We start from the raw sequence: 17,707 nt of genomic DNA on the forward strand, positions 1-17,707 counted from the left end.
GGGAACTCAACTCGCTAGCAGATGCTCTGAGCAGAGATCCCCTCCCAGAGGAACACGAGTGGTGACTACACGAAGAGGTCATAGGAGACCTCTTCTCTCAGTGGGGTTTCCCCACTATAGACTTATTCGCCACAAGCGAAAGCAGACAATGCCCAAACTTTGCATCCAGGTTCCCCCAGCCAGGCTCCAAGGGGAACCCACTATGGATGAACTGGTCAGGGATATTTGCCTATGCTTTTCCACCAACCCCTCTGATGAGGAAAGTGGTGAACAAGATCCACAGGGAACCGATGATGCTCATCCTGGTTGCTCCTATGTGGGCGAGACAACCATGGTATCCACACCTGTGCAAACGGCGGTGTGTGACTCCATCAAACTCCCGTGCCTGTACAACCTACTCTCCCAGCACGAGGGGCTAACAGTGCATCCTCAGCCTAACTCGAACTTGGCAGCATGGCACCTGAAGTCATAGAGTTCGGACATCTCAGTTTACTGCAAAGATGTGTGGATATCTTGAAAGAGTCAAGAAAACCGAACATGAGGCACTGTTACTATGACAAATGGAAACGATTCGTAATTTGGTGCCAGAATAAACAAATCAACCCCGTTGATTGTACTCCTTCTAATGTTGTAACCTATATGCTCCACATACTGGATGCAGGGTTAGTGTGTTTAACACGCTAAAAGTACACCTGGCAGCCTTGTGAGCCTACACCACTTCCCATTACATAGTGTCATGGTGGAAAGTGGCAGTCGTTAAAGCATTTATGGAAGGATTAAAGAGACTCCACCCTCCAATTTCTAACCCACCGCCAGGTTGGGACCTTAATGTGGTACTTGCTAAGCTCATGGGACCACCCTTTGAGCCCATGCACAAGTCTAGTCTTTAACACCGGACTTTAAAAACTGCCTTCTTAGTAGCCATTACTTCTATAAGAAGGGTCAGTGAAATTCCAGCTCTGTCAGTGCAGGATCCTTTATTTACTATACATAAGGACAAACTGGTTTTACGCACTCACCCTAGGTTCTCACCTAAGTTAATTTCCAAATCCATGTTAACCAGCCTATTGAGCTACCGGCTTTCTTCTAGGAACCCAAAAGCTCTGCTGAGGTCAAACTCCACACACTAGATGTGAGGAGGGCCGTCCTCTACTACGTAGCAAGACCAGACCGCTAAGAAAACCAGATCAACTGTTCGTCTCCATAGCGCCAGGCAGAGAAGGAGATTGCATCTCTAAAAATGCCACCTCTAGGTGGATAGTATTCAACTGTGCTTTTCCCTTTAAGATAATACACTGCCTTTTACGCGAAGGGCCCACTCCACAAGAGGTACTGGAGCCACTCTGGTTTTCATTGCAAATGTCCCCTTAGGCAGTATTTGCAAAGCAGCTACATGGATCTCTATTCACACCTTTACTCAGCACTACTGCATTGACACTCATTCCAAGACAGATACACAAGTGGGACAAGCAGTTCTAAGACATTTATTCGCCCATGACCCTTCTCGCATCCCACCTTCTTCTAACACTTTTCGCTAATCTATGCACAGCATGTGATCTAAGCAGATTTCACAAACCTCAGAAGGGATACATTACTCATCGTAATCGTATTTCTGATGCTTGTATCTGCTTAGATTCACATGCGCCCACCCTTCCTCCCCTCTGAGAGAAGGCGCATGGATGCTTGTAGTCTTATCTATCTATCTGCTTGGATACTCTGTACTCGCGCTACTCCTCATGCTACCTCATGTTAGAAAAAATACAATCTGAGGGTCCTACAGGCGTGAGGGATCATGGGTACAGGGGACATCACACTAGGGATAGTATTACTGGCACGCCCTGTTCGACGTCCCTTTTCGAGTTTCGAAAAACAAACTGTAATACTTTGCAGCTTCCACTAGATGTCGGCCTATGCACAGCATGTGAATCTAAGCATATACAAGCATCAGAAATACAATTACGGTGAGTAATGTATCCCATATATAATCTGTCACCCATTAAATTAAGATAATGACAAATCAATATGACCAAATGTCACTTAATGCCTACTTTAGTGCATACAGGGATGTGTATCCTACTTGATTTTTGTTTTTTTTTTAGTATTGCCATTATTGCAAAGATGATGTCCTTTTGAATCAATTACAATTTTAGAATCAGGTTAACTTACAATTAATGTTAGTTGTGTTTTGCATTTACTGTTCAGTATTAGTACTGTTGGCACTTGTGTATAGGCGCCTTATAAATGCCATATCATATAATTGGCATCTCGCATGTAGTTGGCTCACAACAGAGCATTTAACCCGCATAAACAGTTTCGAGATATATATCGTACATCACCATTCAGCCCAAAAATATTGAGATATGAGTTTTGGTACATATTGTCCAGCCCTATGATTTAGATTGAGAAGGTTGTCTGGCGTTTAGGGTTTCTTGTCATGGCTTCACTGGATAGATGCTCCAAGTTGACTACCAGGCCCTCCACTAACCTCCATGCTCGCCGCAGGTAAGTGGAGCGCCTGAGGAGTCAGGTGGATGCTGTCAGGAGGAAGCAACAGGGTCCCACTCAAGTGAGGAGGGCCACCGTAGACTGGGGAGGAGACAAGATGGTGGCAGACAGCAACAGCTTAGTTGAGGATTCAAGGAGGGAATCAGGCAGTCGTGAACCAGACGGGGTCCAGGACGAGACAGGCAGTCTCCAGCGGGTGCAAGCAGGAGGGTTCACAGCCAGATGAAGAGGGCCGCCAGAGAGGGGGGGAAGTCAAGATGGCGGCAGACAGACGGGACTCCAAGCTCCAGGAGGGAGACGGGCCGGAGAAGACAACGAGGGACCCAGGTGGCCGCACGCTAGCTGAAACACAGCATGGTCAATGCCGCAGCAAGGATCCAGGACCGCTGCAGGCGCCGGTGGCACCTGGAGGCAAGCAGTGCACAGCGCCGTCCAGCCGATCGTAGCGCGGGAAGGACCACCGCGAGAGCTTGGCAGATGGTAGAGCCGGGGGAGGCCCCCCGCAATGCTGATGCAGCAGCGGCTGAAAGCGGGATGGTCAAAGCCGCAGTGAGGCACCAGGACCGCAGCAGGCACTGATGACGCCCAGAGGCAAACTGTGCACAGCGCCGTCCCAGCCAAACGCAGCGCGGGAAGGATCACCATGAGAGCCGGGTAGATGGTAGAGCAGGGGGAGGCCTCTCGCGAGGCCGATGTAGCAGCGGCTGAAAACGGGTACGTTTCTTGGCAGAGGTCGGAGCCGGAGGAACCTCGGGAGCAGGGCAGAAGGAACGGATAAAGGTAAGTGGCAGAATTGCTGTTAAGATTGTTTTATTTTCAGAAAGATTCAGCCTGAGAAGAGGAGACGCCGGCACAGGCAGCCGAACTTCTGCGCCCCCTGTTGGTTCAGACCCATGTCTACCCACTCATGCTGCTGCACTGCCTGTGCCTGTTTTTCATGTTTGCCCAATCCAGTTGCTGCACTGCCCACGCCCATTGACCCATGTTTGCCCACTCATGCTGCTGCACTGCCTGTGCCTGTTGACCCATGTTTGCCCACTCATGCTGCTGCACTGCCTGGGCCTGTTGATTCATGTATGCCTAACCACCCTGATTTCACTAAACCTACCCCCACTGAAACCACTACTGAGCCACATTATATTTCTGTGCCATCCAATGTCACTCCACAACCTTCTCCACACACCACCACACAGCACTCTGACCTTACTCTAAGGTGCACACTGGTTAATGCTTGTTCCATTCCTGCGCATCCCCTCGACATTGACGACCTTATCATCAAAGACAACCTCAGCATACTTGTAGTTACCGAAACCTGGCTGAATGATAGCTCTGGGCCTGCACTCTCATTAGCCATCCCTTCAGACTACGCTATCTTCAGGAAAGACCGTACCAATCAGAGAGGCGGAGGTGTCGCCCTCAGCATCAGGGCATCACCGGGACAGCTTGGACTTAACTGTGACTACCTCCCACTCAAAATCAACCTATCCCACAACTGCACTATCAGCATACACATTGTGGGCCTCATCACGAGTTGGGTGGTAACGCTGGTGCTATTATCCCTACAGCCAAACCCCCCGGCGCTATTAGCGGCAGATCACAGGTTTGGCGGAACGGTTAGTGCCCATTTCCCATTGGGCCCATTCAGGAATTCCTCATTCCCCATTGGGCCCAATGGGGAAAAGTCAAGCTATTACCGCCGGCGGATTTCCCGCCGGCGGTAATAGCGCTGACAATCGGCAAATTTGCTGCGGATTTCCCCCCAGCTCAGAGCTGGGGGGAAATCCGCCAAGGCCATGATCTGGTGGACCCTTAAATGCAGCGGTAATAGCGCTACCGCCGCATTTAAGGGTTACCGCCAGACTCGTGATGAGGCTGTGTATATCGACCTCCCGGCCCTTGCACCGATTTCCAAGATTCTCTCATCCATGCCCTGTCGGATAGTATTAAAAAGACGTCCCAAATCATTCTTAACCTGGGCTTCAATGACCCCAAGGATCACCATGCAAAGCCCTCAACAAAGCCCTTACCACCCTAGGATTTGCACCAACCATCTCTGAACCCACTCACATCAAAGGATGCACTCTGATTGGATCAACCAGCACATTAGCTCCATTCTAGTCACCGCCAATACCCCTATTCCTTGGTCCGACCACCACTATATCCAGTTCAATCTCACTGCTAAGAAAAAACACTTCATCCCCATCACCACATGTCCATCAGCACTCGCCAGGAGCTCACGCAAACTTACAGTGGAAAATCTTCACCATTTCTAATGGTGCCTGCGCTTCATGCGCCCTCCTCCAATAACCCAGATACTCTGGCCAGCACCTTCAAACGCATAATCACTAAAGCAATAGACGCCATCGCCCCCTTGGCCTCTAAAAAAGCCAAGAAAATTAAACATTTGAATACCTGGTTCTCCAATGAGCTGCTTAAAAAACGCTCAGAAAAACGATCCGCCCTCTCTACTTGGAAAAGCAACCCTTTGGAATCAAACAGGGAGGCTTTCAAGTCTATCTCCAAGTCATACAAAAATAATGCCATTAAAGCTAAAGCCCTTTCATTTAACTCAAGGATTAATGAGGCCAAATCAAACTCCAAAGAAATATTTTCAATCTTTAGAGAATTGGAAAAACCCTCCACCCACGCTCCTCAAGGATGAAAATTGGTGCAACAGCATTCAGTCTGCAATGCTAGACAAGCTCAACACCCTTCAGACCAAAATCATTGGCCACCAAAAAGGGCTTTAGCCAGCCAGCACAGCCAAGTGCCCACCTCACCCGAACTGAACCCCTCACCCCCGTTCGACTTCAAAGATATTACGGAATCGGAGGTCATTACCCTTCTCAAATCAATTAAACCCTCCAATTGCAAAGGTGATGCCTGCCCAGCCCAACTCATCAAAGACTCTGCTCCCACCCTTGCACCCTTCCTCACTGCCTTCATTAATTCTTCCTTCAGGTCAGGTCTTGTTCCCAAAGATCTCAAAGAAGCCTGGGTACGCCCTTTACTAAAAAAGCCATCACTCGACCCTACCATCCCCGGGAACTATATGCCATCACCACAGTCTCATTCCTGCTAAAATTCTCGACAAAGCTGCATATCTGCAAGTACAAAATTACCTGGAAGAGAACCATCTCCTAGGCCTGCGGCAATCAGGTTTCCGCCCACGACATGGCACTGAATCGGCCCTCCTTGACCTAAAGAACCAGATAGACGAGCTGAGAGACATAGGCAAAACGGCACACCTCCTGCTCCTTGACTTATCAGCCGCGTTCGACCTGGACGATCACAACACTCTCTGCCGTCATCTCGCCTCTGCGGCTAACTTCTCCCCCAAAGCCTATGACTGGATTACCTCCTTTCTCCAAGACAGGGCTTTGAAAGTTTTCTCAGACTCAGCCTCCGCCACCCCCAGCCTCCTCAAATGTGGAGTCCCACAAGGGTCCTGCATAGCGCCAACGTTATATAACCTCTTCACTAGGCCTCTGTTTAGCATCCTGGACTCCCTGGGCATCTCATACACTAATTATGCGGATGACACACAGGTGCTAATCCCACTCACAGGTGACTACAAAACTGACATGTCCAATCTCACAGCTATCTACTCAACCATCCAATCCTGAATGGCGGACAACTGGCACTGCCTTAATAGCGAAAAAACGGAACTCCTACTTATCGGCTCACCCTCTACCCTGGATAACCTAAGTCGGGAAAACTCCTCTTTCACTATTGACAACACACCCATCAAGGTTTCTGACAATGTCAAAACACTTGGCGTCTACCTAGACTCAAACCTCACCATAGACAGACAAGTGAATTCCATTGCCTCCTCTTCAGCCTACTACGCGAAAATAATCAACGCAGCCAGACAATTCCTATCACGACAGAACTGTCTCACCATCGGCAGAGCCATTATTGGCTCCAGACTCGATTATTGCAACACCCTACTATCTGGGACTTCCTGCAAAAACCTTGCTAAACTACAACTGGCACAAAACAATGCCCTGCGGGCAGCCACTGGGACCTCAAGGAAAGAACACATTTCTGAAATCGGGAGACAGGTCCACTGGCTCCCTGTCAAATAGAGAATTATTTTCTAAACACTCTCCCTGGCACACAAATGCCTCCATGATGCTGCCCCTTCATACCTCGTCCAGAGGATTGTCAAACACACCGCCACAAGACCTCTCAGAGAGCGGTACTCTAACCTTATCCTTGTTCCTAAAACCAAAAAGGCCAGTGCAGGCGGATCCAGCTTTCCCACGAGAGCCGCCACACAATGGAATGCCCTTCCGCCCAACCTAAGAATGATTGAGTCTCACCAAGCTTTCCGCAAAGCAATCGAAACACAACTCTTCATCTAATACCACTCAATTGCTTTCTTATGTCTTACTAAACTTTATGTATGTATTACTGCTGAATTATGTACCTGTAACTAAGAGACCTCACGGTCACACGTAACCTTACCAAGTGAAAATGTTTATACACTTCGTGTAACAAGCGCCACGATGCCTCTGGGCTGCAGGTGCGCTATACAAATGCAAATAAATAAATAAATACGTATAGTAGGCTTCTAAAAACAAAAGCATGACACAGAGGATAAAAGTGAATCCGGAAATGGCTATGATAGTGTAGGGGGAAGCAAATGACGGGAGACGTATCAACAATATCAGTGGAGTTCTCTATGAGGGAGGAATTGAATAATGGGAAAGGACTGAGTATAGTTGTGGAGGAGAAGAAAGAGAAATGCATCTAAATGGGACTGCCGTCTCTTGAAAATCACTCATTTATTAGGTAATAGCGATACTAGACCCCAAAATCGTTATCATTTATTGGGTATTATCCCACAGTTGAGGGGGTTGTGTGAACTGCAGGCATTGATTATGTAGAGATTGTTAACAAAGGCTCCCGTATGCATTTATACTCTGCGTAGTGACAGATCAGATAATGGAATATGCTCCCCACTGTCTTAAAATGGATTCCTACACAGTCACATCAGCACTGATGCAGGAGGAGCCTGACACTAAATTTATTATGGTGAAAAAAGATACAAAGGGGTTTTAGAGTCGCATACGACCAACATACTGCACAGGGTTGATGGTGCCACCCCAATGGGAATGGGTACTTCGACGCTTTTTAACAAAATTGTGCAGGAACTAAGACCTGTGCCCAGGTCTCACGCCACATACATATGATGACATGGTACACAAGGACCCTCACATTTCGTAGGTAGACAGAAGGGGCTTGGTACTCTAAATAAGTATGGTGTAATTGTATTGCAAGTGACATGGTTGAAGAAGAAATGTATTTAGACAGCTATTCTGTTATCCAAGGACATGCAAAGAAGGGAACAAGAGGTCGCCCTTATGGCTACATCTTAATGGGTGCTAAAAGTCCCCTTAACCTGGCACGTTTATAAGGGCGGTTTCAGGAACGATTCCATGTTATGTTGAGTGGTTGACTTGGGCTCCCCTAAGGAGACTAAAAAGTTACTAGTTATTAATGTTTATGTGCCCAGGTGCGGGAAGCTCTGTGCAGAAATAATACAGGCGCTTGAATTGGTCATCCTAAAATGGAGGGATGAGCGGGCTAATGCACCTGTTGTACTGGAAGGTGATTTTAATTGTTATGAATTGGTTGGGGGGGATTGGAATTACAGTGGGATGCATGCAGACTTGTCAAGGAATGAAGAAGCTATGAAAAGAAAGAGAGATGGTCGTACTATGAGATGCGTTTTTACTCTTGAATAACCTGGCCAATGCGCATAATATCTGGGGGGGTGCAGACAGAAGTGATGGATCCCACTTGGTATAACTATCAACATTCCACTACCATTGACTGTGTGCTTATAGGTAAACGTTTGGAACGTCACATGGGGTCAACTCACCTGCTGTTTAATCCTTATAGCGACCATGCAGTATTGAATATAGTGGTGCAAGTGACTCCCTATGATAGGAATTCCACATTAAAAGGCTGCCATTATGTTAATGAGAGAGGGAATCCAAATATTTGGCATTGCAAAAACATGAAATCATTAAATGAGCTTGTCAGCAAGATACAGTCTCATTTAATTAAAGGTATAGACAAATCTAGCAGTGACAGATTTGTGGAAACAACAAAATGCTAGCCCACAATTATGGTTCTGGTAATCTGGGCAGAGTGGTTTGAGATAATGAGAATAAAATTATCCCATAGATGCAATAATCGCTGCCAAGAAAAATATTAAATGGTGGGAATGGTTTGTAGGAATAGTGCTCTTACTTATGGTACTAAAAAAGGAAGAGATTTGTGATTTAAAACACAAATACAGAACCTTGATTAAAAAAAACTTAGAGTCTCTGTTTCTTATGCCAAATGGAATATTATATATGTGCTGCTAAAAAGTGGGAACACAAAAGAAGTTCTGGTCTATCTACCACAAATTCACTCGGGACAATTCTAAACGATTAATTAACTCTATTGTGGGGGGGGGAGAAGAAGTGGAAAAGGTATATTGAGAAGAAGTTTGGGACAAAATTAACCGTGACAATGCAAACCAGCTGTCCCAGTACAGATACTATTATGTTTATTCCTCTCGGGATACAAGGGAGATGATACAAAGAAGTAATGGCTCGCGAGAACCCGGCTGAAGCTGGGCTTGCCAACTTGGTATTTAAGGAAGACACTGATATATGGGTGCAGATCCTCAAATGTTTGTGTTTAAGCGTATCCAACAGTGGTTTGGTTCCCTCTTCCTGGCAAATGGCACATGTTATCCCAGTTTTTAAAAGTGAGGATAGATCTGAACCTGGGAATATTGTGCTTTGGATACTGATTGAAGATGCCAATACAAACAAGGATAAGAGGCTATATGTAGCCTTGATTGATTACACAGCCGCTTTTGATACTATCAATAGAAACAGGCTATGGAAGAAGTTGAGTAGATGAGATATCCCAATGGGTCTTCTAAAGATGCTACAGGTACTGCATGCAATACAAAGATGCACATAAGATTGGATTCAGGCACCCTTTCAAACATGATTACTGCTAATTGGGGTCTGAACACAAGCCTGCGTCTTGGCCCCTGCTTTATTTAATTCGTATTTAGCAGACTTAGACCTTGAACTTGTCGAAGCGCATTATTTTCCCCCGAAAATTGGTGTGGAGCATATTCTATGGCTAAGTTATGCCGACGACTTGGTTATTCGGGAAGGTACGCCGATCGGCTAGCAAAACTCAACGCACTGTTGGTATTAAGAGAAATTGTTTAATAATCAATTACTCCAAAATCAAAATAATAACATTTGGAAAGGACTGTATGACAAGGGGTCTCTCCTGCTATCTTGGCAATAAAGATTGAGCATGTTTCCTGTTTTAAATATCTTGGAGTGGTTTTTGTTAATGTTCAAATTAAACAACAGAAAAGCTGCGATGTAATAGGAACATTTGCTGCTGTTAAGCATTTTTTTAAATCCCAAGGGGGTAGCTCCCTGGAGGGATTGATTACAATATCCCAGGACAGTATTATACAGGGGATTCTATATGATTTTAGAATTGTTTTTCACTCTTATGTCACAATGGTTAAGTGTGGTAGAAGGCAATTTATGACAACCTGTCTTGGGATTTGGACATGGTGTCGCGGTACAGGCAATTCGCCTTAGTTGGGTATTCCATCATTGAATGTCCAATTAAACATTAGCAAGATTATTTTATATTTGAAAATGTGTTCTTCCATAAATGACCCTGTTACGAATCTGTTTAATAGATTGATTAATGGTAATTTAGATTGCTGCGATTGCATGTATAGGTTTAGGAAGGAGCAAGAGAACTGTAACTCAGCCATTAAATGGCAGCCAGAGGAAGACTGAATTCTGAGTAGTATAATTAACAATCTCAAGAAAAAGACCTACCCTGGAGCTGTTACATCAAGCATTTGACAACAAAAGGTATGTTTCGGCAATACGTATCTCAAGCGTTCCCATTACATAAAACGCTGTTATTTATGTGGAGTACCATTTCTTGCGCTTGCGATTAAATCGGCGCCCAGTGTTAGCACCAGTAGGAGTCAGATATGACATTCCCCCGAGAAAAGATGATTTGTAGAATCTGTCGTCTGGCTATGGAACAGGGCATGTGCTGATTCAATAGTCTTGGGCTGCTGGGTTTTTACTACAAGGGTTACTATACATTTCTGACTAATATGACACACGTAGACCGATGCTTTTTGGTCGTATTGCATCGCAGCCACATCTGTCATTGTATCAGTGCCTTAATAGATGTATGATGTCAATTAGAGGTACTGTTGCAGGAGCAACACGACTTAGTCCCTTTGTTCACTACGAGGGATACAAAGAATAATGTGTGTACATTTTTATAATGATTTTATATTGGAAAGCTAGGTGTCTTAACCATTTTTGGACTTAATGGATTTTAAATGTGTTTGGTCTATAACTTATGAATTCTCTTTTTTTGTGATGTGTGTGGAAAGATCTTTACTAATGCACACAATAAAGATCATTTTAAAAAAATCAATGTGTCTGGTAAAGGCTGGCATTTGCATAGAGCCTTGCCTGGACATTACCCTTATATTAGTATTCACTGGATCGCTGCTGTTTAGAATCTTCCGCTGATGATCCACATCTCTGCAGAGTATGGCCACTGCTCAGCCCACGCTAACAATAAGGAGGTAAAGGGAGAATGCCATTTCTTTTTACGTTTATGACTGAAACACCTCTGAGCAGAGTTTTGGCACAATTTTGCTCAATGTGCATAGAATCCTTTTGATTGCCTCACCCCCGTACTACTTCTTGCCAGATTATGATTTTGTCACAAGCCTACATCCAGTGTTCTGTTTGACCTGGTTATTAGAATATCAGATAACTAATTCTTGTATCTCCCTTATAGGGTGCTTCCTTGTATGAAAAAATGCATCTGTGAATCCAGTGACATACTCATTTCAGCAGTCTAATAATTTCTTTATAATTGAATTTTCCATGTTCGGTTTCAGGATGACTGGCCTATGCATGCAGGCCTCAATTTCAGTCCCTAAGTTTGTAAAGCAGGCCAATATCAACCTTTCTCCAGTCCTACAGAACGTGTCCTCCCTCTTGCAAGCTTTTGCATGATTTAAATATGCGTTGAACCTGTGATGTCCCCCAGCATCAAACCATGTTTGGACATTGTGTTTTGTACATTTTCAGGGTCTGGAGTCCTGGTATCAGCTTCCAGCAGAGGAAGATGCCAGCTGCTTTACTGCTGCATCTATGACGAGGATGGGCGGAGCTGGGATGGAGACTGCCCTGTCTGAGTTCCCAACTCTGGAGGAAGGCACACTGATGCAGTCTGTTGATCCAGGAAGTACAACGGCAGGAGGCCTGATCTCATCTGGGCTTCTAGGTACAGCTTATTTTAAAGGTTTTAATCAAATCTGGTCACAGTGCGCCTTGAATGTAACAAGAAATCAATCATCTGTATGGTTGGCACCCAAAAGACTGTTGCACCTTATTCATCAAATAACTTTATTTGGCCATAGGGCCATCAAAGTACATCCTAATAACAAACATTTACATAATTTTCATAATACATCACATCAAAAGGGATTTCCTTTAGTTAATCTGAGCCCAATTCTACACAATTCGAGAGGCCACAGACTCCAAATTCCCAGTCGGCTTTAGTTTCCGGTTGGTCTTATCCACAGGGAGGTTGAGATTCGCTCCAGATCTGAGGATAATTGTTTAATGTAGTACCCAAGTGGCCGACAGGTCTTCGGTAAGGGTGCAGACTAACTGAAATTCCCGACTTTGGCATCCGCCCGACACAACCGGAACCACCCAAGACTCCCCTGGCCAGTTTAGGTACCCCAAGGAGAAATATTGTTGCATTATTTGACCCCCTTTGGTCATAGTTTTTGATCGTTATTCCTCTGTAACGGGGTCTCCATGCACCAGTTTACTTTGTCTTTGAGCTTTGGGTTCCCAGTTGGCTCAAGTTTTGAATGGGAGTCTGTTTATGTGGATTATTGATCTTGCGGGACTCACTCATCGTATTATGCAGCAGTGACTGCTCACCCCAGGGTTCCATCATGTAATAAATACTGTTGAGGTCACATGGTGCCAAAACCAAGTGGGGTTTCGACGTGTCAGGGTTTAGGCAAGCAGTGTTCTGAGCCACTCATTGACCATACTGGTGGTAGGCATAGTGATGGATGATGGTCCATATCCAGTGTGGAAATTATCACCCACTAGTTGTAAATGAAAGAAAATAACACCATCTCAGTTCAGAAGGAGTGTTAGGTGGAGAATTGATGACTTTCGATTGTTACTCTATGGCAAAACTGGATCCCCAACATGTGATGGGAGAGCAGGTTTTAAGTAAGTTCTAGTTTAATGTGAACCATCCTTTTTAGATCCAGCTAGAGAGAATATGTGCTTGCTTGCCGACCTAAAGCATCGCTATTTTACACTAAATCGGTGTAGCAGGAGTGCTACATTGTATCTTACATTTGCCCTCTTAATAGCCTGCTTTTTGGCTTTGTAATTCTAGGGGAAGGTGTTGCACAATGTCTGCATCAAATCCTCATTGAGAAATCATTTTGGGACAAAACAGAAATTCATAAGCATGTGTCTATCTTGTTGGGAATCTGAAGGACCGCATCCATTATTTGAACATTCACTTTTGATGTGAACCTGTCCGTTTCCGCTAACTGGAATAATGCCTTGCATTGCTCAAAGGAGCGTGGGCGACCCTCCTCATAGAGTTGCCCTAGCGATTCGAGACCTCCTGCCGCCCAGTTCCGAAAGTTTGCAGGTCACGAGCCTGGCGAGAAGGACGGGTTGTGGAAGATTGGGGAGGATGGACCCAGGCCCTCCTGAGTGCCCCTACATTTGCAGGCCCAGTACCAGGCTTTCACCAGGTGTTTAGTAGAGGTCAGAATGGTCGGCCAGGTTCGGTGCAGTGAAGGGGCTGGGGAATGGGAGAAAGCGGAAAGGGAGGGGGGGTCGAGACTGTTCGATCTCCATCCACTTCGAACGCCGTGAGGCAACTCCCCATGCCTGAAAGTGGGCTAGTTGTGCTGCCATCTGGTATCTACGGAGGTCCGGGACCCCCAGTCCACCCAATTTGGGATTGCCCATCATCGTTCTCTGGTGGATGCGCAGCTTTATGCCTCTACAGATAAAGCTAATCCTCTTTCTTTGCAGACACTGCGGGGGGGAAGGGGAGTGGGATCGAGATGGGCTGAGAGGAGCAAGCATAGAGAAACCATGGGAGGAGATTCATCTCGACGCCATAATATGCCCTACCAGCGAAATCTCTTGCGGGAGCCAATGGTTCAGGTCTTTTTCCAGCTCATCGAAAAGGGAGGGAAAGTTAGCCTGATAGACATATGCCGGACGGGCCGGAATCTACACACTGAGGTAAGGGATAGATTTGACACTCCACTGTATTGGGCATTGCTTCTCTAGGGATTCTTTCTCCCCTGGGCCTAGTCCGACCCCCAAGGCCACAGACTTCTCGAAGTTCATAGCAAAACCCGCCACCCTCCCGAATCTGTGAATTTCTGCTAAGGCCGGCCCCATGGATGGCGCAATTTCCGTAATAGTCATCAGCACATCGTCGACATAAAGGGCGATCTTGTGTTGAGAGGGGCCTACTTGTGGGCCTTTAATCTGGGGATTCAGGTGGATGCATTGGGCCAGGGACTCCATGGCCAGGGCAGACAGCAGGGGGGATCGGGGGCACCCTTGTCTCGTTCCACATGAAGGAGGGATCGGGTCAGATAGGTGGCCATTGACTCTCAGAAGAGTGTTGGGGGATTGGTAATTGGCTAGGACCAGTTTTTGGAAAGTTGGGCCAAAATGAAAAGCTTCAAGGGAGAGGCGCAGAAAGGTCCAGTCCACTCTATCAAAGGCTTTGGTTACATCTAGGGCCAGCAGGGCAAGTTGTTGAGATTCTTGGTTTGCGACCTCTATTAAATTCAGGGCTCTGCGGATGTTGTCCCTCGTTGATCTGTGAGATATGAAACCTGTTTGGTTCGGGTCTATAATGTCAGGGAGGACGAGTGCCAAGCGATTTGCCAGAATCTTGGAGTAAATGTTGGCATTGAGGTTTAGCAGGGAGATGGGCCTCTATGAGCTATTTTCCCTAGGGTCTTTTCCGGGCTTGAGAATGAGGAACGTGATTGACTCCTGCATAGAGGGGGTGGTGCTTCCCGTGGTGGCACAGGAGTTAAAGAGAAGAGTCAAGGGGGCCACCAATTGGGGGCGGAAGAATTTGTAAAATCGTGGAATATCCATCTGGGCCGGGGCTCTGGGCTTAAGGTCTTTAATGACCGTAAAGACTTCCTCCCTGTGATGGGGGCCTCAAGCTTTTCCCTTGCCGCAGCTTTGAGGTGTGGAAGGGCAGCACCCTGGAGGTAGTCCTGTTGTTCCCTTTGATTTCTTGGGGCTGCTGTCATCGTTTCTGAAAGGTGGGCCACTGCCAGCCGCAACTTCTCCCGTTCTGCAAACTGGATAGTGCCATTGGGGTCGTGGAGGCCCAGGATGGTGTTTCTTTTCTTGGCCTTGGCGAGCTTGCCCACCAACAATTTGTTTGCTTTATTACTTTTGGCGTAATACTACCGTTTGGCTTTGGTTAGCAAGTGCGCCGGACCTCGGCATAGTGCGCCTCCAGCCTCTTCCGTGCTGCCTGCAAAGCCTTCTGCTTTTGGGTAGCCTCCGCTTCGAGGATCTCTTTCTCCAGGGCCGTGCAGATTGTGCGTCTTTGTTTGTGAAAAGCTGCACCTTGAGCAATCAGTCCCCCCCTCAGCACAGCCTTCATGGCGTCCCAAGTGTTGGCTGGAGAGGTGTCCTCATTCCGGTTTTCTGCGAAGAAAGGTTTTATCATTTTGGCAATGGAGTCCCTTACCGCCATGTCGTTTAATTTGGGGTCATACAAGGTCCATCGGCGGTGGGGAGGAGGATCGGGATCATGTGCTCGCAGGGTTAGCGAGACTGGAGCGTGATCAGAGAGGACCCTGGGACCAATGGTGATGTCTACGAAAGCTAGGACTTGGGGGGGGGGGGGGGGGGGGGTTTGGTTATATCGGGCGGGGGGTTGTTGAAGCCAGGAGCAAATCAATCCGGGAGAAGGTTCGGTGCACATACGAGTAGAATGTAAAGGCTTTCTCATCGGGATAAAGTACGTATGTGTCCACGACCTCTAGGGTCCGGAAGAGGTGGAGCAGGCTCTTTGCCAACTTTAGGCCTCTGGAAGATGGGGGGTGTGATCCATCCATAAGCGGGTCCGTGGCCCCATTAAAGTCTCCTCCAATGATGACTTGCCCCTCTATGAAGGGGAGTAGGGCCTCCTCGAAGTCTTGGTAAAACCGCTCCTGTTTATCGTTGGGGACGGTGTAGGTCCCAGGGGCAGGGGTTGGGGGGGAGCCAAAGTCAGCATAGTCGAGAGGTGCGTTCTTCACGGGATCATCCTGTGGCTGGGGTTTTTTAAATCGCCTCCAACGGGAGGAAAGGTCTTCCAACATTGACCTCCAATGGGGGGGCCAAAACCTGTACCTGGGGGTCCGATTTTGTCTCATCGGGGTGCCCCATAGCCAACAGGGCTATAACCAACCAAAAGGGTTGGATTTCACTCCAAAGGAAATACGGTGACATGCACCTTGGAGTCGGGCATGGGCCGTCCGGGGCCCGCAGCAGCAATTAATGATTCATGTTACAGTGCTGTATCTTTCTCAGGAACGCGCCCGGGCGTTACTTGGTTTTCCGGTTTCTTTGTACCCTTGACCAGGGTTCCCGCCTCGGTTTGGGGGAGGATCTGCCTGATCCGGTCTCTGCAGGGTCGGGGGAGGGAGACTCTTAGGTCCCAGGAGAGACGGGGCGCAGAATTGTAGTTGCATCGTCGAGGTGGCTAATCGTTCGGGGGGGTACCCTTGTGCGACAATTGGAGAGCTGTTGGAAATAGCCACCGCTAGCGAATCTGATGGTCTTGAAGGAAAAGCGTAAGCGGTCTAAGGGCCCTGCGCTTCTGCAGCGTCAGGAGAGAGAGAGAGATCCTGGATGATTTGAAGTGGGGAGCCCTGGAACGATACTTCATTGCGTGATCGGCCTATTACAGAAATGGCTTCCTTGGTGGTAAAGAAGTGAACTCTTGTGATCACATCCGGGGGCGGAGTCCGAGTTCGTTCCTCGTCGTGGGCGTAGTCTATGAGTGTGATCTAGTAGGAGCTGAGATTTGTCCAAGTGCGGCAACAACGACTGAAAGAAGTCGCCCACATATTCCGCCAAATCTTTATCGGGGACCCCTCAAATCCGCAGGTTATTGCAGTGGACTCTGTTCTCGAGATCCTCTTGTTTGAATTCGAGGATCTCTGTTTTATCCCTCAAGGCCTGAATCACGCGCTGCACCTCCACGAGGGTGGTAGAATGCTCCTGGGCTAGGACCTCTGTTTCCCCCAACCTATGCTCGACATCTGAGACCCTCTGGTCCGTCGGCTCCAGTTTCGACATGAGCTCCGTTATGCAAGATCTAAATTCAGACTTAATGTCCGACATAAAGGCTTGGAGGTCTTATTTGCTTGCAAGGCTGCCTCTTTCTTCTGGCATTTTCTCCGGGGTAAGTTTCGGGGGGTCTGCCTTCTTGCCCCTGTCCGCTGAGAGGAGCATGGTGGAAATGTCAGCAGATTTAGGATGTTTGAGCTGTTTAGCCATGGCACTTTATTGTTTATTGTTGCGGTCTGTAGTGAATCTGTGGTTTTAAGCTCTAAATATGAGCGCCTGTGGGCTGTTGGCCATTCAGGCGAGGCCGCATCGCACCACTCGCTAGGAAGGGATGGGAGAGTCTGGGCCCCCTCCAGTGGGCTACAGTGGGGCCTGAGCCTCCAGGCAGAGGACAGGGGAGGGGACCGGGGCCCCCCAGCTATAGGTCAGGCAGGGATTGCCGAGAGCCAGCCAAGAGAGGAGATATACCCCTGCAGAGAAAGGCCGTCAGATCAAAGGGGGAGAACTGCATGGTCTCCTGGGCAGGGGGGGGAAAAGGTCTGGTGATGTCCGCCAGTTCAGAGTTTGCAAGGAGGGCTGCCCCAGCTCTGCTGTGTGGAGGTTGCCGTATCTTCACAGCTGCGTCGTCCTCTAGCTAATTGACTGGGGAGCTAGGGGGATTTACGCCACTTCGGGTCTTACAGGCGATCTGGGCCCCCTATAAGCGAAAAAAATAGATTTAGGCTCTC

The 17,707-nt window shown here is 47.5% G+C and overlaps 1 protein-coding gene across 2 annotated transcripts in view; it reads left to right on the forward strand.

The window, feature by feature from the left end:
- ALMS1 (ALMS1 centrosome and basal body associated protein) overlaps positions 1 to 17,707 on the forward strand; it is a 417,466-nt gene that overhangs the window by 15,156 nt on the left and 384,603 nt on the right. For both annotated transcript variants that reach the window (XM_069632315.1, XM_069632316.1), the window contains exon 3: positions 11,688 to 11,883. In XM_069632315.1, coding sequence (XP_069488416.1) covers positions 11,688 to 11,883 — 196 coding nt within the window. The remainder of the gene's footprint in view (positions 1 to 11,687; positions 11,884 to 17,707) is intronic.

Source organism: Ambystoma mexicanum, chromosome 6q (assembly GCF_040938575.1).
Source record: "Ambystoma mexicanum isolate Mex_15411 chromosome 6q, UKY_AmexF1_1, whole genome shotgun sequence".
In the NCBI taxonomy this organism is placed as follows: Eukaryota; Metazoa; Chordata; class Amphibia; order Caudata; family Ambystomatidae; genus Ambystoma; species Ambystoma mexicanum.